Below are 21,642 nucleotides of genomic sequence, written 5' to 3'. Positions count from 1 at the left end.
GCTTAAGTAAAGTTATACGAAGAAATTAAATTGAAATATTTCAATAATTTTCATTCAATGTTTAATTGCAAACTAAATGTGAATGCATTTATTTTTCAGTTTTTGCATTCTTGTTTTTTTAGGTTTGTCAAATGGGAACATAATAACATAAAATAACAGAAAAAAAAATAACTGTAGAAGCAGAAACAATCTCTAATGACCCAATAAATAATAGGTTTTTTTTGTAGTAAGTGTCACTCTGTAGCTGGCTTGTACTACACCAATAATCCTCAAATGACTCATGCTTTCCTGAATTATGATAAAATCACATTGCCAGTGACTTTCCCATATAGCCATTCCAGTCTCTCCCTATGATTCTTCTTGATTGCACAAAACTAATATGCCCTTAATGGACTTTTCTGTACTACTTATTTGGGCAATGTATTTATGTGTTGTTTTTTGTGTAGCCTGTTCAGCTTTTTACTGTTGTGGTTGCTGTCCTTTACAATTTCCATTTTTGTGTTATTTCAAGCATACCTCTAACTCCTTTAACTTAGGTAGTCTCTAAGTAGAACAGAAAATCTTGGAAAACTTAACAAAGACCATAGAATAAAATGTTTTCCAAGAGAGATTTGATGAATTCACTTTCATCTTTGGAATGACAACTGTAGATGCATTAATTTTAAAATATTTTTTCTGAGAATTCTTCATAGCGCATTATGTCCCCCACGTGTTTTTCTAGCATATGTTCCAACAGATGGGATCAAATATCTCAACACTTATTTACAGTTTTCACACTAAACCTAGGACATAGAATGCTAAAATATATGGTAAGACACTTATTTCAATTTACTGCAGCATGTCTGAATGATGACAGTTTTATTCCTATATATTTTATCAGCTGTATAACACTACCATAAAGGGATATAATTGAGATAAGAAAAGTAGCACAAACCAAGAATTGCAATATTCATAAGCCTATTTAAGTATGAATTAACTGCTTTAACAAGTATAGGCACAATTTCTGCTCGTAGCTTTTAAACACACCTCCCCTTGCATTAATGTGTTATTCAAATTTATTTAATATGACATCTATCTAATTTTGAAAGATGAAATGAAATGAAATGAAATGAAATGAAATGAAATGAAATGAAAGCCTGTTGCACAGAAGTGGCCAGCAAAACCAAGGAGTCCTATTCTTGTTATTGCTTCCATGATAAAATAAATGTAAAATATATCTCAAAGATTGCCCTTAGATATTAAGGGGTAAAAAAGAAGAGTGAAGCCTAGAAAGAACACAAAGCAGTCTTTCCAGATGATATTTCAAGAATGAAAGAAAAATGAGGACAAGAAACTTACAAGGAAAAGAAAGACAAGAAGACTGCAGATATAGTTGATTCTTCTCTGAGACAGAATAAAAGTCTTTCTCAACCCTACTTTCCTATGGATGTTTTTTCTACAATTTTGTTTTCAGTCTTCTTTATAAAACTTTCCTCTGGATAGTTCTCTGCCTCGTCCACTGTCTCAGCGTTAAATGGCAAGTTCTCTAGAATAAAAAAATACACAAAATTATGTTATCAGCTATTGTGTCACATCAGCTATTGTGTTAGTTCATGCATGTGTACTGGCTTGTGAGGGTCCTGAATGGCTCTTTGTCTCTTTGACAGGTACCATCCATCTCCGCATTCCTGAGTCCTCCCCAGTTGGGACAGCCATTGGCAGAGTTAAAGCCACAGATGCAGACACTGGAAAAAATGCAGAAGTAGAGTACAGGATTATAGATGGTGATGGGACCGATATGTTTGATATTGTGACACAAAAGGACACACAGGAAGGCATCATCACTGTGCGAAAGGTGTCTATTAACAGCATGCACTAAATGATTTCAATGTCAATGTTATGTCACAAGAGTTCATTGCTTCTATCATGTGATAACACATGCTAATTGCTTAACATTTGCAAGCATCCCGCATCAGTGGCTGAAAGGTACTATTTCCTTTTAAGATGAACTGGAAATAAAAGGTGGTGACCATATCTAAGATGCAGCATAGGTTTAAAACATCGTTGTAAGCAAAGTATGAAAAAATGGACCAGCCCCGATGTGTTAGCACTAATTATCTCTGTGATTTCAAATGCAGACTTCTTAGGTATTTCTATAACCCGTTTACTTCAGCAAGCAATCAGCAGCTCAGTCACTAATGAGAGACACAGATTTCCTTCTCTGTGAGATTCTCATCTACTTGGGTGAGATGAGATCTGTATGCCAGAACACCAAAGTAAGTTGCAAATGTGTGAGAGGGCTGACACATGAGCAATGTGTACGTAATGAAGGTGTTCCTGGTCCAGAGCTACCTTTAGTTCTGCCCTCTGTCTCGCATTGTCAGAGCATTTTCAAATGCTTGTCTTCCAAGTCTAAGATGTCACAAGTAGAAATGCCATTCTCCTACTCCTCAAAAATTTCCCTTCCAGAAGTCCCTTGGTCCTTGTCTTTAGGACATCTCAAATGAAACTTTTAGATGAACTTCAAAGAGTTCCGGCACAATTTTTAAGATAAAGCACTGTTTATATTAGCTTTCCAAACAGATATTCTTAAGCACAGAATAATGAAATAAACAGTGATATAAAAGATACCTTCACATCTCTTGATAATGGCAACAATGAAGAGAGAAGCTCTGCAAAGAGTGTTCTTTTTAATTTCTGTGTTCTGTTGTGTTCATAGTCAGTGTAGTTGTTTATCTGGGAAAAAAAATTTAAAAAAACAGTTTGAGGTCTTATATTTTTTCTTTTCCTAGTTTGTAAAGGCTTCTCTTGAGATGCTCTTTTCTTGCTTGCTTCAGATTTTCACACAATTATATTGAATCAATAGCATCTTGAAAAAAAGTCTAGTAGCTGAATCAAGCACAAGAAATTTCCTAAATTATAATACAGTGACATTCCAAAAATGTCAATAAATACTAATGAACAAGATCTTCTGATTTTGTCATTAACAGTCTGACAGAATTTGCATTTTTCAGGATGCTCTCTCAGTCATGAATAAGTAGTTCATTCAATACCACAGACAACAGCACTAACAAGCAAGGAAGGAGATGAGAATGCTGAGTTCATTGATTCATTAAAATAGTCTCTTTTTTTTGTTGTTATTTATCCACTTTGATTGTAATTTCTGTTTGCAGTGGTGAATAACTACAAATAGCTTGTGTTCCTTTACAAAGCCTGCAAGTTATTAAGTCTGAATTTATTATATGCTGTAAAATAACAACTTCTATACAAAATTTTCTTTACAGTTTCTCACAGACAAAATAATTGATTTTCCACAATTTCATATATTTGGGGAAGACTTTTGTTCATTACTGTGGATGTGCTGGAATGCCTGTATAATCCACATGTTTCATATCCATGTTTTGCACTGTAGGTGGACAAGATGTTAAGACTGGATGTGAATTTTGTAGTAGCAAGTTTACATATTCATGGTGCACATTCTGCCAGATTAAACCAATTAGAATAAATCAGGACTAGCATGTCTTCTTTGCTTTTAGGATTGAAGCCAGTGTCCCTTAACAGCTGAATGATACACTTTACAGACACACAATAGCCTCAGATCTAGGTTAAATAGTTGCTTTTCTCATTTGTATTCAAAGATACTCTCCCATCTGCTCTGACTATTTTTTTAAAACAAGTCTGGGGCAGTGGGGAAACTCATTCTTTCACTGGACTGCATCTTTCTGCTTTTGAATAGTGTATTTCAGTGTCTAACCTTTCACTTTGGCATCTTTAGTGAACATTAATTAGTACTTAAAAGATGCTAAGCAGAAAAAAATAAGTAATCAACCACCCATTTTGATGAATGAAAAACACCAGTTCTATATCTCTCTGAGAATCTGTGGGAATTTATAAAGTCCTCTTTGTGTCAGAAAGGTAGATTTTCAGCTTGCTCATTTCCTTAGAATCATTAATTAGCTAACACTTTTCATCTATGACAGCTAGAAAAATTTGAAGGATTACAATTATTTTTTATCCAAAATGATTTCTAATTATAACTGTGAACTGCTCCTCCTCCCATTTTAAAAATGAACTGCTGACAAAAATGTCAAATATATTTTCAAAAAAAAAAACCCTGATGTCGGATTCATTAAAGTAAATGAAAAGGAATAAGAATAAATCCCACTTTTTCTCTAAATATAGAGAGCTTTGACACACACACCTTCCTCAAAAGACACCTAAAACATTCCTGATATTTAAGGCCCACTATATAGGCTCGACAATAAGAATACTCTTATCATTTTGATTATCCAGGCATTTACAGAATTTCCTATGAAACATTAGTGTTATTGTTCTGGAATGTTTGTATTTCCAGTCAGTATCTCAAGAATTTAAAATGGTTATATGATTGTTTCAAATCCATATTCTTCTGAAACAGCTGCGAAATTCCCTGAATAATGGTTAATTTGCACTGAAAATCTTTTTGTCATTCATGCTGAGATAATTTAACTAATATACAGGAAAAGATACTTCTTCTAGAAACAATATAATTTCTTATTAGACAAGGTGAATCCTGTGGAGGGAAAATATTAACTGTGTTGGTGTTCCCACAATGCAGGGGCAGGATCTGATAAGGCTTCAGCTCTCTTCAGTCTGCATTATGTACATAGGTCAACATCTGCCAATATGTAAATCTAATTTAATAAAATTTATCACAATTTTCATTTTTAGCCGCTGGACTATGAGACAAGACGACTTTATACTTTGAAAGTAGAAGCTGAAAATACCCATGTGGATCCCCGTTTCTATTACCTTGGGCCTTTCAAAGACACAATTATTGTGAAAATCTCTGTAGAAGATGTAGATGAACCTCCTGTTTTCAGCAGGTCTTCTTACCTTTTTGAGGTGCATGAAGATATTGAGCTGGGGACAATAATAGGAACAGTAATGGCACGAGATCCTGATTCTGCTTCAAGTCCAATAAGGTAATACTTCAGTATCTGTAAACATATTATTTGCTAGAGAAATTAAGACAAATTGTTATACAACATTAATTTCACATAGAGGTTTTAGTTTTTTTCTATTATTTATTAGTGTCCCAGAGATAGACAGAATTAAGAATGGTGCAATCTGTAAATCTACAAATATGTTGGGCAACAGCAATTTAATTGCACACAAGAGACATATAAAATATTTTCCAGTGCCACGATTTATAAAAAACATTATTTCAAGTAGGCCCATCAGGATTGCTTTTTACTTTGCACTGTGAACAGCTTTTAGAATGCTGATGAAATAAGTTCTAGTCTTCAATAAAACTAACATCATGTATGAAGTAAAATGAAATGCTTATCATATTAAGACAAATAGTCTTAAATATAATTTCTCTAGAAAATAGCAGGGTTTTGTTTTATTCTAGTTAAGAGTTATTAAAGTAAGCTAGTAGTAAAAAAAACAAAGACATTTGAGTAAGTCTTTATTGCACTATCATTAGTTTTCATTGGCTGTTCTAATTTCCTTTTTTTGTTGTTGTTGTTTTTATATTCATTTTGGCATTGACTTGTTTATTGGGGTTTTATTTGTTTGTCTTTCATATTTACTGCAATTGCATGCAGTGGAGTGAGCAAACAACAGCCACCAAGACCGTAGAGATGCTATTTTCATATAACAGCATTTTTTTCATTTGGTCCAATTTAGTAAATTACTGTAAATGAAACCAGATGCACTTGATGAACAGTTTAGATCACTCATACATTTTCACAGAAACATAAACATTTGTTTCTATTGTACTATACAAGTGTACTACATAACTTTTTAAAAAATTTGGCCCAATTCTGACACATATTCTAAAAATCATTCTATATTTGGCAAAATCCTACATTTAATTCCAAACCAAAGGTTCAATTGTAATTTAAAGGCAATGTTAAATATTAAAAATAAAAGAGGAAAGAGAAATTTTCTGATACTAGTTTGACACCACCATATCATGTTGATGGACACCATGCCTGCCAGATGTATAGCAACTATAGAAATATAGAAGGTCCTCCAACATCTGTGCATGAAAGTTCTGCATTTGGACTTATTTTTATACAAGTTTTTTTATCTTGACCTCTAGTGAATTAATACATCCTAAATAATAGAAGCTGAGCTTATAGCAATACTTTTGAACAGCTTGTAAATTATCTGTCAGTCTCAGTCTGAAGAAACAGTATATCAAAGACCATTTTCCTTTTGGAATTAAATTAATTCTTTATTTATACATTGAAATTCTGATTTTTTAAAATAATTTTTCTATATTCTTGTAAAAGCTCCAGTTATCAAATATTAGATGATTGTATCACATTCTTAAAATCCAAATTTTAATTCCTTGTTCTATGGAGCTAACCTTCAGAATTTTCAGAAGTATTTATAGAAACTAAATATATGTCTTTTCAAAACTATGTAAATGCTTCTTTTTCAAAAACTTTGTAATGTAGAACATAAAACCTGTACTGACTTGTGAAATATATGTTTTCATTAACTTTCTATAATTTTGACAATACTTTTTATTTCATTATCATATTTAGATTTTCTCTGGATCGTCACACTGACCTTGACAGGATATTTAACATTCATTCTGGAAACGGGTCCATCTATACTTCTAAGCCACTTGACCGTGAGATATCCCAATGGCACAATCTTAGTGTTATAGCAGCTGAGATTAGTAAGCTAATTTGATTTTCTTTTTCCTTTCAGTCTTCCTTAGCCTATAAAGTTACAGCTGCAACTTTGTGATGAAAACACCCCCCCTTTATTTTTCCCCCTGCCCCTTCACACTAGATGTTCTGGAAAAGTGAACCATGCGGTGGCTAACAGCACCTGTCTCCTCACTGCTCTTTTCCTCACCTACCTCCATCACTGACCTTTAATGTCCAAGTTACTTCTGAGATGTTAGCCAATTGAATTTTAAGATTGGAGTAATTATTTTTATTCCTTTTCTTGGAGGACAATAACATGATTTTGCTGTTAAAAGAACTGAGTTTATCATAATAATCTGTGTTTTTGTCTCTATTATTTTCTTAATTTCCTTAGAAATACTTTCATTATCTCTTCCGATGATATCTACGCATACAGCTCTTAGAATCAATATAACTTACAAGTCCCATTCAGTTTCATCCTGAAGCTGTAGCATTTCTTGGACCATTTAAAACATCTCTCTGTAGATATTTTCATGTCAAGAGTATGAAGAGAAGAGCAGATATCCTCCTAAACCTACTACATTATTGAGAATAGCTTTAATCAATGCAGAGAAAATTTTCAGAGTGACAAAGGTTTGATCTTTGAAATCAGAAACTAAGAATGAGTTCCTCTCAAAGTTACTAAATTTTAGGGCTAATTCTGTATCAGTTAAAAAATTGGAAAAAATACTGGTCAACAGTGAAACATGGCTGGCAAGAGTTACACTGCAGAGGACTAAATGGAACATCGCATCCTGCCAATTAAACATTCTGCGTAAAAAAAAAACAACCAAACAAACAAAAAAAAAAAAACATTCAGAGTGCTGTCCAATGCTGTACAAATTATTTTCAGATTTATATAACGATGAACCTTAGCATCTTTGTATGCCTAGATCTTAGTTGCTAAACTTATCTCCTTGACAGGAAAATTAGAGCAAATTTATATTGTGGACATACCTGGCGTAGCTAGCATTCTCCACAGAGATATGTTAATTTTGGAGAAAGAATAGGGAGGTTTAGATCTTTAAATATTTTAAAATGCTACCTGTGAAGCATGACAGAATGAAAGCAGTGTTAGATCTGATATGGAAAGTTAGTACAAACATACAGAAGGCTACAAAAAACTGCATCCTAAACCTGGAAATTGAAATAATTCAGAGTGTCAAAAAAGATCCACATCATGCTCTTTAGCAAAGATTGTGGATAACAAGCCAGTGTAATTCCAGCTGCTCCTAAATGTCTTTTGTTTCATTTAAAGCAGAAGAAAAGGGGGGAAATCAGTAATTTGGAACAATCTGTTACTGTTGTTACTTATCCAGTTCCATTAATGTTAAAAAAATCATATAGTGCTTAGCTACCACGCAGCAGAATTCCAATAAACAGCTGCACACCCAGGCATTATTTATTATTTTTGGTATGGCAACAAGATCAGCAAGTGAGAACAGGGACACTTGTATTCCTGAATTAACCCATACTAACAAAAGAGCACTCTAAATAATAGTAGGATTTGGCATTTGGCAAGGGGGAGGTTATTCTTAATTCTGAACCTAATGTCTGAAAAATCTACATTTATATTTTTAAAGCAAATTAAACATTAAAGAATCTTATTCTACTAAATTCTTTACCAAATTTTTGGAGGAGTATTTTCATTTGTTTTGTTGGAATTTCTTCGAGTGGCAAGAGAGGAAAGTCAGACTTGAAAATTTTTCAAGATATGTATACATGTGTTCGAATAAATTAACTCTATCCCAGCAAAACCAACACAATGCACAAATGATGTGTTTGATGTCTTTTCTCTGCAAAACAAACTAGGTCCCAAAGAATTTCAAAATTAAAGATCAAAACCTTAAAAAACCTTGAGCCCACCAAGTGATCCAAGTTTGTTTTTGTAGTAGTGGGCATACTTTTCATACACAATATTTGAATATATTATTAACATTTGCAGTCCCCTATCTTCATGAAAAAATTAATTGCTCACTAGATCACAACACCTCTTTTTTTTTTTACTCTACACAAATAATTTCCTTATTTTTCAGACAGCCTGATTCTGACTTGTTACTAGTTTGTACACTAAGTATTAACCAGACTCAAACTTCATCTTGCATGTGTATTGCTCATGCAATTTGAAAGAAAACAGAAAACTCTTAATAAGAAAATAATCTCATGTTACTTCTCTCTTCTGCTGTCAGGCAACCCCAAAGATACTACTCGTGTTCCTGTCTATGTAAGAATTTTGGATGTTAATGACAATGCCCCACAGTTTGCTGTTTTCTACGACACTTTTGTCTGTGAAAATGCAAGAGCTGGACAGGTATGCCTTTGATAAACCCTTCCCACTATCAAGTTTTGCTACAACACTCAATTGTAGATCATTCTTGCCTATTGCTTAGGAAAATGTCATATCCAAATTAGCTTTTGAAATGTTAAAAATGAAAGCAAATAAGCTCTGTAAGTGAGGCTTAGAGTGAAATGTCAATATGTTACAAGCACATCAGTATTTCAATCACCACTTTTCCTTACCTAATCTTGTACTTCTGCTAAATCCTGATGAGATATGTCCATGACATGGTCATGATTCACTTTGCCCTTAATTTCACAAAGTAGGACATTATATGTAACTAAAAAGTTTGATCTATATTTTCAATAATTCTCCAATAGCAAAATTCAAATATTATTCAATCCATGCTGACAATGATTACAAACAAAAAAATCAGTCACACTTTTATTTTTCCAATTGTCATCTTTCATTATCACATCAGAAATTTCTGAAAAGAAAACTTACATTTTTTAAGTGGTAACATAATACTTTGTTTTGCTTCTCAAAGGCTACACAATGTGTACTTCAATTTAAGTGAAATGACTGTACTGCTTAATATCTAATGTCCAATAGACAGTTGCTTATTAGAACTGTTTAATTTTTTTTCCTATTACATGTCCCAGAGCATAATAAGCCAATAAAGCCTTTAAAATGGTAGCAGTAGTACCTTAGTGCAACCTTTTTAATACATTTGACTAGAATGTGGTACGAGTGCCAGCTTGTCACAACTGTTAGAGTTCCACAGGTATAACATTCAGGTTGTATTGCAAATTTCACATTCAGGTTGTCATTCTTCATTTTAAAGTGACATCAGTTTGAACTTATAACAAAGAATTTGAGCCCCAAATTTATAATGCATAAAATATCTAAAGGTACTGAGCAAGTGCATTTGTCTGCTGTGACAGTCACAAGAGAATTCAAGGTGTTAGATAAAGAGAAATCACTGGCTAAAAATGTAGAACTTTGGACAGTTGAAGTGTCTATTACAAATGCTAAAATAATATTTTAATAATTTTCAATATGACATATGGACTAATACTTGTAAAATAAGAACATTGAATTTTCCTCTTCCAGCTTCACAAAAAAGAAACCCATCCTGTGTTTAAAAAAATATAAATGCATGAATCCACAAATTTTACTCATCTCAGGTTTCAGAATTTTTTCTGTGCAGGTTACTAGTTCTAGAGTGCACAGGAAATGTTAAGAGAGCAGTTAAATTTCATGTAAATGTATTTTAAGGAACAGTGTTTTCTGCGCTATCTAGACTATTAAAGTCAGTAAAATTTAAAAGAAAATATAAAAGTATTTCTACATTGCATTGTTTTATTGCTTACAATCAGACTAGGCTGTCAGTTTAAAAGTTGAATAAAATAGCACTAATCACTTATAACTAATAAATGAGATGCTAAATCAGTTTACACATCCACATATTCTTATTTAAATTGTTATAGGGCTCAATAGTGTCTTTATCACAAAAAACCTGCCAAGGTTATTGAGAGGGCCATAAATATACACATTTTTTAAGAAATCTGAGTTGCAAATGAATGCTTAAAGAAAACAATTCCCAGGAAGAGAAGAAATGTAATGCAGGATAACATGAATAATCTAAGTGAATATAATTATATTCTTCTTGTTTACTGGCAGCTCATAAATAAGACTTTTTTTTTTCAAATTCAATCTATCCTGAGAGAATGTAATCAATCCAAACTGAACATGGTTCTCTCAGCTTGACTCCTCCCACATTTCTGCTATTTTTCTTCCCTTTCAGGTTTTTATAATTACATTTGATCCATGAAATTTATATCTATTAGGTCACTGAAACTAGTGATGCTGCATCAGTCACAGATTCTGTGGTATTCATTTCAGTATTTCCCATCTACTAAAGACAGGCATTATAATGAATATTATACTTTTCAATTTACTTAATTTGTACAGAAGCCTAAATTTTATATATACATATATATAGACATACATACTATATATGATACCTGGGGAGGTGCACATAAATCTGTGTATACAAACATACACATATATGCAAATATATAGCAAGAGAAAAATGCGACTTTTTTAGTCTAATGGATTCAAAGGGCCTGTGATTGTTTTCCTGCTTGCTATTACTGCTGATGTCAGATTGTACCGTGAACTTACAAACTATGCAAATAGCCTATCTCAAAAGGCTCAAACTATACACAAGCTCTGGCAGAATGCTATTTTAGTAGTTGCTGTTCTTTTGACCCCCCCCCCCCCCCCCCCCCAAAAAATGAGGACAGTCTTGGTGTGATGGCATAAAGAGGATACAGGCATTCATGTGACCTACACAAGGCTGACTCAATAGGAGTTCAGGGAAATAAAGCAGCAAAATGCTCAGACTGCTGCAGCCCTGCAACCATAGAAATTCAGCTGTCCTCCGCCCCCAGGTGAGAAGAGCCAGGAGCTGGGCATCTGGACAGATGGAATCCCACTGGTTTTGTCACCTCCCAGCTGTCACATGTCTGGCAGCTCAGCTGCCAGCCTCCAAAGATCCTCTAATGTAAAAGAGAAGAATCAGTTTAAAAAGCAGAAGTCAGTCCTGCTTTAGAGAGATCTTGCATGGAAGCTGAGTATACCTTTTCTATATATTCATTTTCCCTATAGTAGATATCAGAAGAGAGGCCCTTCTTCTCTATTTGTAAATGATCTGCCAAAAGAAAAGAAGGCAGAAGTTGACCTTGGTCAGCAGCCAAGTGCCCAACGAGCTACTTCCTTCCCCCTCAACAGTATACGGGGAGAAAAGATGAAAAATAAATGGCTTGAGACAAGGACAAACTTACAAATTATCATCACTGGCAAAACAGACTCAATTTGGGGAAAAGTAACTTAATATGCTGTCCATTAAACATGGGTAGGATCGTGAGAAACAAAGAACTAAAACTACTTCCCTTAATACCCCCCTCCTTCCCAGGTTCACCTTCACCCCTTCACTACTTTCTTTTCTCGGACACACCTTCCTCCTCACACTTTTCCTTGCCCCACTATGAACATTCCCCATGGACTGCAGTCCTTCAGAATAAATCTGCTGCAGCGGGAGATCGCCTTAAGGTCCGCAGGGAAAGCCCTCCCCCGCCGGGTCTCTCCCAGTCCGCAGGGCCATCCCTGCCGGGTCTCTCCTGCCCCCGTCCCTGCTCCCGCTGTCCCCTCGGGGCTCGCAGGGCTGTCTCTCGCTCGCTGTTCCTCGCTCAGCCCTGGCTGCCGAGCAGCGTTTTGCCCTCCCTTGCCCAGGCTTTCCCCGGGGCTCTCGCCCGCCCGCCCGGGGCTGAGGGGCTCAGCCGTGCCCTGCGCTGGGGCCGCTGCAGCCGCTGGCAGCGCCTGGGGCCGGCCCGGGCAGGCCCGGCACAGTCCCGGAGCCAGCTCTGGGACGCCCTCACCTGGTTCAAGTCCACTGCCATGTTTAAATGGCTTGTTATTATCTTGCTGTTGCTAGCCTTCATTTTGCCAAATCTATACATCCCTTTTCATATGGCCAAATGTTATGTAAATAACATTTACATAACATTTATCTAGCTCATAATTCTCTTTCAAAGACATTTTAAAATATGAATCATGGAGTCTATTTTCCTTTTTCTGATAACTTAATTCAGTATAGATTATATAAACACACTAGGTTTCTTGAACCAATTATTTTTATTCTGCTCTTCATGTTATCAGCTAATTTGACCCATATAATAATGGGGATAACAAAAGCATCAGGGATGCTTTTCTCACCATAATCTTGCTTAAACATGACTTTTGGGATCTTCCTATTTCCAGAAATTTCCTTCCTATATTCACCAAGTGTCTTTCTAAAAATAGCTAAAATTCATATCTATTGAAAAACTAAAATCCCTGGAGTTTTTTTCTAGCATTCAATTTTCCCTTCCTATTTTGCAGATATCTCTAGAAAAATTTCTTAAATCCTTTAATCCTGAAGTGTTATTTTACCTTTGTTTATTGCATCTCTTTCATGTCTTTTGAGAAATGACCATTTGTGATCAATTTACTTGAAATTTTGTTATCTTTCTTTCCCAGTTCCCCTGATTCATTCTTACTTTAGTTTCTTCACTATATAGCCACAGATCTTATACCTTCCAGTGGTTTTACGACTATCAGAATTTTGTCTTTGCCTTACCTTTTTCAAAAACTCTCAACGGTTTTTCACTCAGGCAAGAAAAAGTTTCTGAACTGCAAATTGATGTAGGGTTTCTAAAGAGTCTGCTTTCTTTTTCTCAATAGCATATTGTATTTTCTTCATCCTAAATTTAAAAGCAAATGCATAGTGTATTTTAGAAGAAAGCACCTACCTAAACAGTTGATGGAACTGATGCTTGCAGAGGTCCTACTGGTGGGAACCCGAGGGGACAATCTAAGAGGGAAAGCGCCATTTTGTGGGGTCTGGCAATCGACCATGTGGCCATCACCATTTTGTGTGATTGACCGCTTATAACAACTATCATGGGAACTGGGGTTATAACTGGGATCGGGGGTTTTTGGAGTGAGGGATTGGGTAGAGCTTGTACTAGGGGGGGCCAGTCCCAGAACAAGAGAGGGACAGAGTGGGACGGGAAGCAGCAGGGAGACGGCAGCAATCCTGTGCGTTTTTGCAGGATCTGTCTCCCGACCCACCCTTAGGGGAAGTGGGATTAGGATTGAGGAGGGAGGAAATAGGGGTAGGAAAACTAGGGACCCAACTCTCCCCTTTCAATTTAAGTAAATTAAGAATGGAATAATAGATAGGAAAATACCAATCCACTTTAAAATTCCCTGCTACTTGTAAATCATAAATATGTCTCCCAACTTTTCCCCAGAACAATAAAGATAGAGCATCTTCCTTAGTAATGTATGGAAAATGCTCAAAAAGAAAATTAACAAAGGATTTTAATTCCCTTTTCTTAAAAGAAATATTCCCCAGGATAAAGGTAGATTTAACTTGGGAATAAAACTCCCGTCTCGCTGGGGATAGGCAGTTGCCCATATTTCCCACAGCAAGTAAAATCCCCACCCAAAGCAAATAAGAAAAGTAAAAGCAAAGGGCCTGTGTCAGCTGCTATTGCAAAGCAGCAAGACTCACCACCCAAAGACACAGGTGAAAAGAAAGGAGCCTTGGGAGGGCGGTGGAGTCCTGCTGGTCCTGTAAAGTCCAAAGCTTCCTCTGAAGCTGACGGATTGGACTTGTACAGGTTGTCAGCAGGGCCAGGAAGCAGAGATCTTCTTAGACAGAAGTAAAACTGTTCCTGGGACAAGGTCCGAACGACACTTAATTCCTGAAGATCCGGGTCTAATGATAGACATGAGGAAAGGCGGGAACCCTAAGGCAGTTATACTATTGCAGTATCCCAGGGCAACCCTGTCGGATCTTCCCCTGGGCCGCCTCCCACACTACCAAGCAGAAAGATGAATTTTGTTGAAATAAGCAGACCACACAGCAAACTTGTTTCCAGTGGTTTATCAGTTTTTTAGTGTCTAACGACCCTCATGGCTGCTACTGGGCCCTTAATTTCCTGCTTGTTTTCATATGGAGTAACATCCTTGGCTTCCCTGCAGTTACTGCTTTGTGGCATTTCTAGAAAGAAGCAACTTAGAGTGTATTGCCCCTATTTACAAGGTAATTGGGGTTTCCCATGGCTGGCCAGGTCTAAGAGAAAAAAAACTTTTTAAAACCACATATAAAAGAGGATTTATCATGTTAAAATAGTAATCAGTATTATCAGGAAACAGTTTTCAAACTGCAGTATAATGCTTTCAATTCTACAGACTCTTTTTAAACTATGATTATGAACACTCAGCAAATCAGCTGATTTTCATCAGCCTAATACCTACATCTGACCATATTCATGGTCTCTAGTTGTTAAGTAAAAAGAACTAGTGTTTTTTAATTTCATTTTGTAAATACCTATGAAAATTCATATACTAATTGCTCACTAAATAATTAAAATATTCATTCTTCAAAAACAAATAATATTCTATGCTTGCATTATCAGTTTTATTCATTTAGAAAGTTATTGGAGGATTATGCAAGAAAACAGATTTAGAGAAGGACAAAACTCCTGTTGAAAAAGCAAGGAAGCTGTTATATTAAAAGAAATCTCATCCTTGCCTCATCAAGATATTTACTGCTATTTTCTGGATGGACAAGAGAGAAGATGGGAGTTAGTCATGCATTTTTTAAGGCAAACAGGAGTGTACTGCAGTTGTTGATGTTAAAGATTATCAGAACTGACAAAAGCTGTGATATGAAGAGAAATGGCTGTATTTGGGAGAACTGGAAGAGGAAAAACAAACAGGGTTTAACACATACACAACAGGGAAGGAATAGTGTTAAAAATTAGATGTAATTCCATGGTTGAAAAAGCAGTGCAATTTAAAATGATGGATAAGAAATGAAGACTAAAAATGATCTAGGCTAAAGATAATCTATATTTTGCAGTTAAACTTAAGAACATAACTGAACCTTCAAGCATGCATGCACAAAAATCCAGACTTAAATTCAGTTTACATGCCATGGTATAAAAAAAGCCCCAGACTAAAATTAGGCAATAAAGTCAAAAATAAAAGTCAAAAAATTCATTTTGCTTGGGAAACAATATTTAGCCACTCTTAAGTATAGAAATTTTAGTGAAAAAGCCACATATTCACTTACCTGACAAGTAAATAAGAACTGGTAAAGGGCTTGCCATTACTTTCCCAAAAAATACCCAAAATTTGTTGTAGGCATTGTAGAAAGCTCTGAGTCTGAGTATGGAACTGACCTGGCACAGCTTGCTCTGAGAATTATGACAACTGATTCTCATCCCACTGCATACTTGCACATCTCTAGGGTATGCTACAATGTTTTACAAGAGTAGAAATATGTAGAAAATATAACGGGCATTTTTAATCTCAGGAATCATGATGGTGTGTTCTCCTATACTAATAAATAGAAAAATCATGTTTAAGAAAAAATGCTATAATGTTGAAATGTAATTTGAAACATTAACTTCCCTTTCAAAAATATCTGTTTGATAAAATGCCGTTTTTATCACAAAAATAGAAAACTTTGTGTGAATTTCTGTCTTAGGTGTTGATTTGAATTTAAAATGATGAATCAAATATGTATAAAAACTATCAGCTACAGCTAAAACTACTTTTCGCAAGTTTTGTCCACTATGTAGCTACAAAGATATAGGTGTACATGTACTATCACATGAAAAATACAGATGTTCTTTTTAAAAAAAAACTTATATAAGACACTTGTTGAACATTTGTTTAGTTTTCCTATTTTACAGAATAAATATTAAGTCAATATGTGTGAATGCTAAGTTATTCCAATGCTTTTCATCTTCTTTGATCAGACAGCTCTATCAAAAACCTAGGTGTATTTGGTCTTTTTGTTGTTGTTGTTTGTTTGCTTGCTTTTTTTCCTGCAGCTTATTCAAACCATAAGTGCAGTAGACAAAGATGACCCTCTTGGTGGACAAAAATTTTTCTTCAGCTTAGCTGCCGTTAACCCTAACTTCACTGTTCAGGATAATGAAGGTAAAATTCATGCCTGTTACAAGGAAGGAGTTTTATCTTTTCTCTCTGGCTACATTCCTGAAATATATTTGATTTTGATGTCTATCAATATGTAGAGAAGCTGTGAATGTTGCTACTATCAAGAATACTTTACCTCAATGAGGTTTATCTGTGTAGGTGAAGCAAAAATGTGATTAAAAAAAAAATTGTAAAGAAAATCAGAAATGTGTTGGATTGGAATAAGACATAGGTTAAATACTTGACTACAAAAGAAAAAAAGCTTTCAAAAATGCCTTCAGCTGACAAGTTGAGATTTTTCACTTTAGCCTTTTGTCCCATAGCTCTGATTCCCGGGGCCTTCTGTTTTGCTTCTTTCTGACCATTAATGAAAATAGTGGTTCTGAGAGCCACTTTGGCTTTTCTTTTGATCCTTTCTCAAGCTGTCTTTATCAGAAAATATTTTCAGAAGCTTCTGTTGGGGAAGTGAGACTATGAATTTTGGCTTTCATTATTAGCATGACTAATTCAGAGGACTCTAGATTACACAAGAAATAAATGAGAGGGGACATGGTATCAGCCTTCATATGTGTCAAAGGCATAAAGGCAAAGGGAATAATCCTCTGTTCCTGATGAGTATTTCAGCATGTAGTAGACTACAAACAACAGCAGAAAAAAAAACTTCTAATGGTAGAGAAAGTGAAATAATTAAATCAAATCGTTTGCATACCTTATAAATTCCCTTGCAGAAGAGGTATTTAAAGATTCATTAGACATGTAATTTTTGATGTTGAGTGAAAACAAATAATGTTAAAATGCATAAAACCAGTGAAGGGAAGCAAGAAAGAAAAACTTTGTGTTTCACATCTTGAAGTCTATGAAAAAAATACATGATTTAATATTTTAAACAAAGGTTATATCTTGGTGACTAGGTCCTGAGTACAGAATGGTATAGATCTTAATATTTCCTTACTATCTGTAATTTTTTTCTTTCTTTTTGCACATGAGTTATTTTAGTTGTGCCTGAAGTTGTCAAGATAGCTAACCACATAGCTCAAGCAACCCACAAATATGATGAAAATTAAATTTTCATTTTAGTGCACACTAAACCTGTATTTTCTCTCTTTTGAACTAAACAGTTATAAACTCTGGTATTGACTGCCACTCTAGCATTGTGGCTCTAACAGTAGAAGAAATAGTCTCTTGGTGTTATTCATTCCTTCTCTTCCTTTCCTTCCCTCTGGCCACTCAGTGCACAGTTTTTGATGCTCGAGTATCCTGCACACAACTAAGATTTGTCTGCTACAGATACAGTTTAGTAAGTTCATGTATCAAAAATGTGCAGGAATACCTACCATCTTTCACATTTTCTGAATTCCTAAGACACATTCTATCCAAAAAAAGCCCTACTTCATGTGCTAAGGTACATAATTCATTGTTCTACAGTGTGTTGAAAACGGTGTAGCAAATCTCATACTGAGTTGACAGCATTCCTGTGGGTGTTGTCACAGATGATCCGTAGAAAGAATCTTCCAGAAGAAAGTACTTGTTGAACTGCACAAATTGGAAGGTTATTTTTCCTCGGTTGGTTGCTGCGTTTCAGGGTTTCAGCCCTGAACTGTAACTGTGTCACACACTGCATGCATTAATCTATAAAACATTTTAAGCTTTGAGAAATCCTCTTTTCAAACCACATGCCAAAGTGGTGCAGAGGCACAAAGAAGCAGGCCAGATGTACCTAAAAACCTATAAATAGCTTTCTGATCAAATAGGAATGTTGTTAGAAAAACAGAGATATCACTATGATATCAGGATCTATTTTGAAGTAATATAAAATACGATAATTTGCATCTACTATAAGTGATATGGTTTCTGTTCGTATAGCCTACAACAGTATCTTTTAATTGATCCAGATAACACTGCCAGGATTTTGACAAGAAGGAATGGCTTTAGTCGACATGAAATAAGTACTTACCTTCTCCCAGTGGTGATCTCAGACAACGACTACCCAATCCAGAGCAGCACGGGCACGCTGACCATCCGGGTGTGTGCCTGTGACAGCCGGGGGAACATGCAGTCCTGCAGCGCCGAGGCCTTGCTTCTCCCTGCCGGCCTCAGCACAGGGGCACTGGTGGCCATTCTCCTCTGCATCATTATCCTGCTAGGTAAGAAGAGAAACGTGTCTTCCTCTATCCAGGAACAAATATTTAAGGCCTGACTCATTTCACAAAATTATGCAGGTTAATATTAATGATCCTGGATTTTGAAAGAAGAATATAACTGCAGCTTAAAATAAAAAGGAAAAAAACAAAGGCAAACCCTTGCTTTCTGCTAATTTAACACTAAATAAGAATTCAAGTCTGGTACTGTTAAAACTATCGCTGTGCAACCAGAAGCTCATTTATGTTCTTTCGTTAAGTTGCCCACAAAAAAAAGAAAGTTCAGAGAGGATGAAAAGTATAATCAAAAATTGCTTTAATGTTTTTAATTTTAATTTTTTTTGAGGAAAAGTCTCTTTTTAATTTAAATAACTAATAAAAACCAGTATGCAGTATATATTTCACATAACAGTAAGCAGAAATTTGACTACATCAAAGCCCTGTCTATCGAGTGATTTTAGTGCAGTAATAAAAAAAAAGGAAAATTTTTTAAAACCTCCATTTTGTGGTTTGCAGAATAACACTTAATGACCTATAATTCAACTCAAACCCACTTTTTAACAATATCCTTTGAGCTTGAAAAGGGAAAAATAACTTCAGAACAGACCTGGCTATTTTAAAGCTCATTACAGAAGGAGCATGCAGACAAGCTCATGGTCCTGTAAAGCAGAGTACACAATGTGTGCAAAATAGGTTTTTGCTATAGACTTTATTGTGCTACCATTATACAGTAGAGGTGTTTATCCAGTTATCAAAAAAAATGAGTTGGTGAAATGTAGCTGAAATGTAGTTCTTGTACCTGGTGGATTTGCTGCTAAGAAATTGTTAAATAGAGATCTTTACCCATTCTTTGTTTCCCTCTTTAAGTTATAGTGGTGCTATTTGCTGCTCTGAAGAGGCAACGAAAGAAGGAGCCTTTGATCCTTTCTAAAGAGGACATCAGAGACAACATTGTGAGTTACAATGATGAAGGCGGTGGAGAGGAAGACACCCAAGCCTTTGATATTGGCACACTGAGGAATCCTGCAGCTATCGAAGATAAGAAGCTTCGGCGAGACATTATCCCTGAAGCGTTATTTGTGCCACGGAGGACTCCTTCGGCACCAGACAACACGGATGTCCGAGATTTCATTAACCAAAGGCTAAAAGAGCATGACACTGATCCCTCCGCGCCGCCATATGACTCGCTTGCAACCTATGCCTATGAAGGAAACGATTCCATAGCTGAATCCTTGAGCTCCTTGGAGTCAGGTACTACAGAAGGAGACCAAAACTATGATTACCTCCGAGAGTGGGGTCCTCGGTTTAATAAGCTAGCTGAGATGTACGGTGGAGGAGAAAGTGATAAAGACACTTCTTAACCTACAGTAGGCTACTTTTTGCTTTTCCTTTGAGCGGAAGTAATTTTACAGACACCTTCTGCACTCAACAGTATTTAACATTCAGGAAAATTTTCCTGCCACTCAGCACAATTGTTTCCTTTTAAAATTTGTTTTAAATTTGTCCATTAATGTCATTCATTCTTTCTAGTAGGATGCCACTTGGAATATTATACAACATTTTATTTAATCAAACTTCCAAGAGCCAAAGCTATGGAAATTCAATGTTGTACATTTTAGTAAGTAAAATAAAAAATATCTTACCTTCAGAAATTTGAATAGGGTGACAATCCCTTAAGCAACCTCATGTACAAGCCGCTTCTGTTAGGTACATGTCCTATTCCTGCAAGTGCAGCTTTTAAGATGGCGAAGAAGAAAAAATTCCAATATGTCCTGTTCTGTACATTAAAATAAAACAAAATGTACACGTGGTGTTAATAAGTGTAATATGCAGCTGGTTTAAAAAAAAGTTTGTGCAACTTCATTTCATCAAATTCTATCTGCCAATGTTTTATATTTATATTTTTGTATTTATTTTTAAAAAATAAACCAGTTTTTACAACTATGTTAATGCCTGCCTGCCTGTTCTGGCCATGAATTTCAAGCTTGAAGAGAACATGGAAATTCTCCAGTGACATCACAACCAACTGCTAATACTTCCGTGCTGAAGTATTCTTCATACATACAACACAGTTTGAAGTGCTTGTGCTCACTGAGGCAGGAACAAGTTATACACTGACTTGCTTGTTCACAAGTGCTGCTTTCTTTAGTTCAATGTTTATGAGAATTTTTTGGTTTAATTTTTTAACTAAACTAATAATATTCTAGTCTAGAAATATGAATTACTATCTTGTGTCAGCTCGAATAGCCTTATTCTAAAAACATACCGGCACAATTTATCTATCCAAACACATAACATCAGTTTTAAAATCTCAGTTTATTTGTTCTATAGTTCTCCATTTTGAATCATGCTTACATTATCAGAAGTGATCTGTAAATGCAGATAAAATGTAAGAGGTAAAGTGTAAAATTATGCTCAATTCTTTTTTAAGCTCTATTTTTCCAAAGACAAATAATTTGCTGACAAACACTATTTGTTGTTTTTCAACCACCTTTAAGGTTGTCAGTCAGAAGACTGAGAAAGTGTCACAAAAACAAGCATCACCTCCCCTCAATATACTGAGCTTTCTCAGCTCTGGTAAAAAGAAACCTGAGCAACTAGCCAACTGTAACCAAAAATACACTTTAGCTATCTCAAAATAGAGTAGGTATCCAAACCCATTTTGAAATGCCTCTTCTTTTCCCTTAATCTTTAGGTTACACAAGTTTTGTACTAGACAAGCACTGAAGACAATTTTGAAATGCTGCTGAGATTAAATAATTTCAGGGTCAAAGCAGTATGTTAAAAGGTCAGTATTAGCTACTGTTGTAGGTTGGGTTGGTTTAGTCAGGACGTTAATTAATGTTAGTTAGGTATATTCCTTGTACACCCCTACATTTCCCTCACAGTGGTTTGCTCCAAGTTATTTACCCCAATATTTCCTGCCACTCAGATCCACAGTTACCTGTCAATCTTCTCACTCCTCCCAGGGTTTCTCCTTATTTGGTTCTGT

The 21,642-nt window shown here is 35.4% G+C and overlaps 1 protein-coding gene and 1 long non-coding RNA gene across 7 annotated transcripts in view; one reads left to right on the top strand and one right to left on the bottom strand.

Annotated features, from left to right (window-relative positions):
- CDH10 (cadherin 10) overlaps nucleotides 1-20,594 on the top strand; it is a 95,640-nt gene extending 75,046 nt beyond the window's left edge. For 4 of the 5 annotated variants that reach the window (XM_068197321.1, XM_068197317.1, XM_068197327.1 and 1 more), the window contains 7 exons: nucleotides 1,647-1,834; nucleotides 4,690-4,943; nucleotides 6,522-6,658; nucleotides 8,861-8,982; nucleotides 16,407-16,515; nucleotides 18,405-18,656; nucleotides 19,518-20,594. In XM_068197321.1, coding sequence (XP_068053422.1) covers nucleotides 1,647-1,834; nucleotides 4,690-4,943; nucleotides 6,522-6,658; nucleotides 8,861-8,982; nucleotides 16,407-16,515; nucleotides 18,405-18,656; nucleotides 19,518-20,011 — 1,556 coding nt within the window. In that variant the 3' untranslated portion in view covers nucleotides 20,012-20,594. Of the gene's footprint in view, nucleotides 1-1,646; nucleotides 1,835-4,689; nucleotides 4,944-6,521; nucleotides 6,659-8,860; nucleotides 8,983-10,206; nucleotides 11,406-16,406; nucleotides 16,516-18,404; nucleotides 18,657-19,517 lie in introns of those variants that run through there. The other variant, XM_068197341.1, reaches the window with a different exon arrangement.
- On the bottom strand, nucleotides 1,494-20,429 carry LOC137477946 (uncharacterized). 2 transcript variants are annotated; one of them, XR_011001299.1, is made up of 3 exons: nucleotides 20,294-20,429; nucleotides 4,855-4,958; nucleotides 1,494-1,724 (listed from the first exon to the last, which is right to left on the bottom strand). It is a non-coding gene; the product is annotated as an uncharacterized lncRNA (long non-coding RNA). The 2 variants fall into 2 exon arrangements; XR_011001300.1 differs by lacking the exon at nucleotides 20,294-20,429 and adding an exon at nucleotides 17,847-18,407.
- Nucleotides 20,595-21,642: the final 1,048 nt, after the last annotated feature.

The sequence above is a fragment of the Anomalospiza imberbis genome, chromosome 1 (genome assembly GCF_031753505.1).
Source record: "Anomalospiza imberbis isolate Cuckoo-Finch-1a 21T00152 chromosome 1, ASM3175350v1, whole genome shotgun sequence".
Taxonomy (NCBI): domain Eukaryota; kingdom Metazoa; phylum Chordata; class Aves; order Passeriformes; family Viduidae; genus Anomalospiza; species Anomalospiza imberbis.
The sequence above is the reverse complement of the archived record's forward strand: the minus strand, read 5'-3'. Positions and strand labels throughout refer to the sequence as shown.